The following is a 2495-nucleotide window of genomic DNA, read 5'->3' on the forward strand; positions in this document are numbered from 1 at the left end:
AGCCAGCTGAGGGATTATTAGATAGATGTTCTTGGAAGGTGGCCTTGGGAAGACCCAGCTTCATCTCCATCTATGAAGCCCTAAACATTGAAATCATACCCTCATTGGGTGAATCCAGTACATCGCTTCAAGCAATATATTTTAATATATTTCTTTTTATTGATTTCAGAGAGGAAGGGAGAAGGGAGAGAGAGATAGAAACATCAATGATGACAATCATTGATCGGCTGCCTCCTGCATGCCCCCTACTGGGGATCGAGCCCGCAACCCACGCATGTGCCCTTGGCCGGAATTGAACCTGGGACCCTTCAGTCCACAGGCTGATGCTCTATCCATTGAGCCAAGCCGGCTAGGGCAAGTAATATATTTTTTAAAATAAATAAACCAGCTTATTTAGAGCCAGAGGTCTGGACCATACGGTTTGGTTCTAGTGGCCAGGCAGAGCACAGACAAACTTTGAAATCGGAATAGATTCAAAAGTTCCAGACCCAGGGGCTTTGAGGAACTCGAACAGTGGGAGCACGTTAGAGTCCCTTTAAGATAATGAATTTTTAAATCTCGTGTTCCTCTTTGTTAAATGACAGGAATTACTCCTGAGGTCCCAGAATTCACACCTGCAAGGTGAAGACCCAGGATCCAACCCTTAAAGAAGGAAACGGACCCTCCTTTGGAACGTGGAAGGCTGAAAGGCTGAAACTCGATTTGGCAGCTCCCGGGTGGTCCTCGCACCCTTAAACCTGGATTTCCACTTTCTGGGGTTCAGGCCCAACCACTCGTTCCTGGCGCCAGAGTAGCGCCTTTGTCCCGTGAACTTCCAAGGCCCAGGGTTTCTGGTGCGGAAGAGTCAATGCAGGTGGAAACTCTTGTAAACTTGGGGACAGCTGGGCCCACCAGTGCTCGGGAAGGTGCAGGAGGTCACCTGCTAGATCAGAGTACAGACAGGAGGCGGTGGCGAGCAGAGAGATGTGAGTCCCGGATTGGGCCTGCAGGCCGGGGTCGGGCCCTTCCGGGGCGGGGCCTTGCTGGAGGGCGGGGCCTTGCTGGAGGGCGGGGCCTTGCTGGAGGGCGGGGCCTTGCTGGAGGCGGGCCCTGGCTGGGGGCGGGGCCTGCCCAAGGGCTCAACTTTGGCGCGGCTGGGGCGCTGGTTACTCTCTTAGGCCTACCATAACTCTGAGCGTGATTTTCCTTTCGAGGCATTCAAGATGGGGACGCTGCCGAAACGGAAAGATATCCCACCGTGGGTGAAAGTTCCTGAGGACTTGAGAGATCCTGAGGTGTTCCAGGTCCAGACGGCGCTGCTGGAAGCCATGTTTGGTAAGTGAGCCCAGTTCTGACTGGGTGCCTCCACCCGGGCGGGCGTCTGGGCTTCCAGGGGTCGGAGCGCTCATCGTCTTCCCCAAACAGGCCCCGGAGGATCTCGAATCCCATACATCGAGCAAGTGAGCAGAGCCATGCTCGAGCTGAAGGTTCTGGAATCCTCGAACCTCACCGAGGTCGTGGTTTACGGCAATTACTTGTACAAACTCCGAACCAAGTGGATGCTCCAGTCCATGGCCGAGAGGCACCGCCTGAGGCAGGAGCGAGGTGAGAAGCCTTTACCAGGTGCTGGGGAAGTGGGGGAGGGGCACAGCTTCACTTCCTCTCCTACAGCCCTCCTCACCCCTGCCTTCCTGTTCCCTCCTGCAACCACCGCACCGGGGCATCACCAGCCATTCGGGCCCTAGGTGTTGGGCTGTTCCTAGACTCTTGGGTAGGACCGTGGGCTGGTCCTAGGGACCTTGGAGTAGACTTTGATGAGAGGTGGCCCCGGGTTATCTGAGATCTCAACCCTGCCCCCCCCCCCTTCCCCCAGTTTCTTGGAGGATGTTGGAATGGGCCCAGTGGTTCCACGTTCCGAGGTCCCTGAGAATCCCAGGCCCAGAACGTTGGGCCAGGACCTTGAAAGAGGCCGAGAACTGGCCAGGCTCTTGCCTCCCTTTCCTCACCACACCTACCTTTGCTTTCTGATACAGGGATGCTCAAACTTGAGGACGCCATGAATGCCCTCGAGCTAGGCCTTTAGCTGAAGTGAAGCCAGTTTGCAACCAACGAACCTGGGACCAGGATGTGGACAGTAGGCTGTGGCCAGATCTGGAGTAGGTCTGCTCCCCACCTAACAAGGGAAAACAGCTTGTTGTGGATTTTTGCATTTGCCTCATGAGTCCTGATGTAACTTTTTCCCAAGGTTGCTAATTAAAGAATAAAATGTTAAACAGTTCCTCGACATGTGGTTGGAGATAATATCACAGTTAAGGTGGACCTTGTACTTAAGCCTTAAATGATCACCCCCCCCCCCCCCGCCCCCACAAAGCTAAGTATAGAGGTCCAAGAACACCCTTGGCTAGGGTATATATAAAAAGAAAAAGGCAGGTGTCTAGGAACAAAGTTTTGAGATGCATATCCAACCAAAAACCGGTCAATATAGGGGAAATGTGATACGGTCTGGAACTGACCTG

At 53.8% G+C, this 2495-nt stretch overlaps 1 protein-coding gene across 1 annotated transcript; it reads left to right on the forward strand.

Moving 5' to 3' along the window:
* Positions 1–1202: 1202 nt before the first annotated feature.
* On the forward strand, positions 1203–2062 carry DPPA5 (developmental pluripotency associated 5; the record flags this gene model as incomplete). The annotated part of the gene is made up of 3 exons (XM_080664642.1): positions 1203–1314; positions 1405–1584; positions 2013–2062. The coding sequence occupies 3 exons, from the start codon at positions 1203–1205 to the stop codon at positions 2060–2062; spliced, it is 342 nt and encodes a 113-aa protein (XP_080520768.1).
* Positions 2063–2495: the final 433 nt, after the last annotated feature.

Source organism: Plecotus auritus, assembly GCF_963455305.1.
Source record: "Plecotus auritus genome assembly, chromosome: 4".
In the NCBI taxonomy this organism is placed as follows: Eukaryota; Metazoa; Chordata; class Mammalia; order Chiroptera; family Vespertilionidae; genus Plecotus; species Plecotus auritus.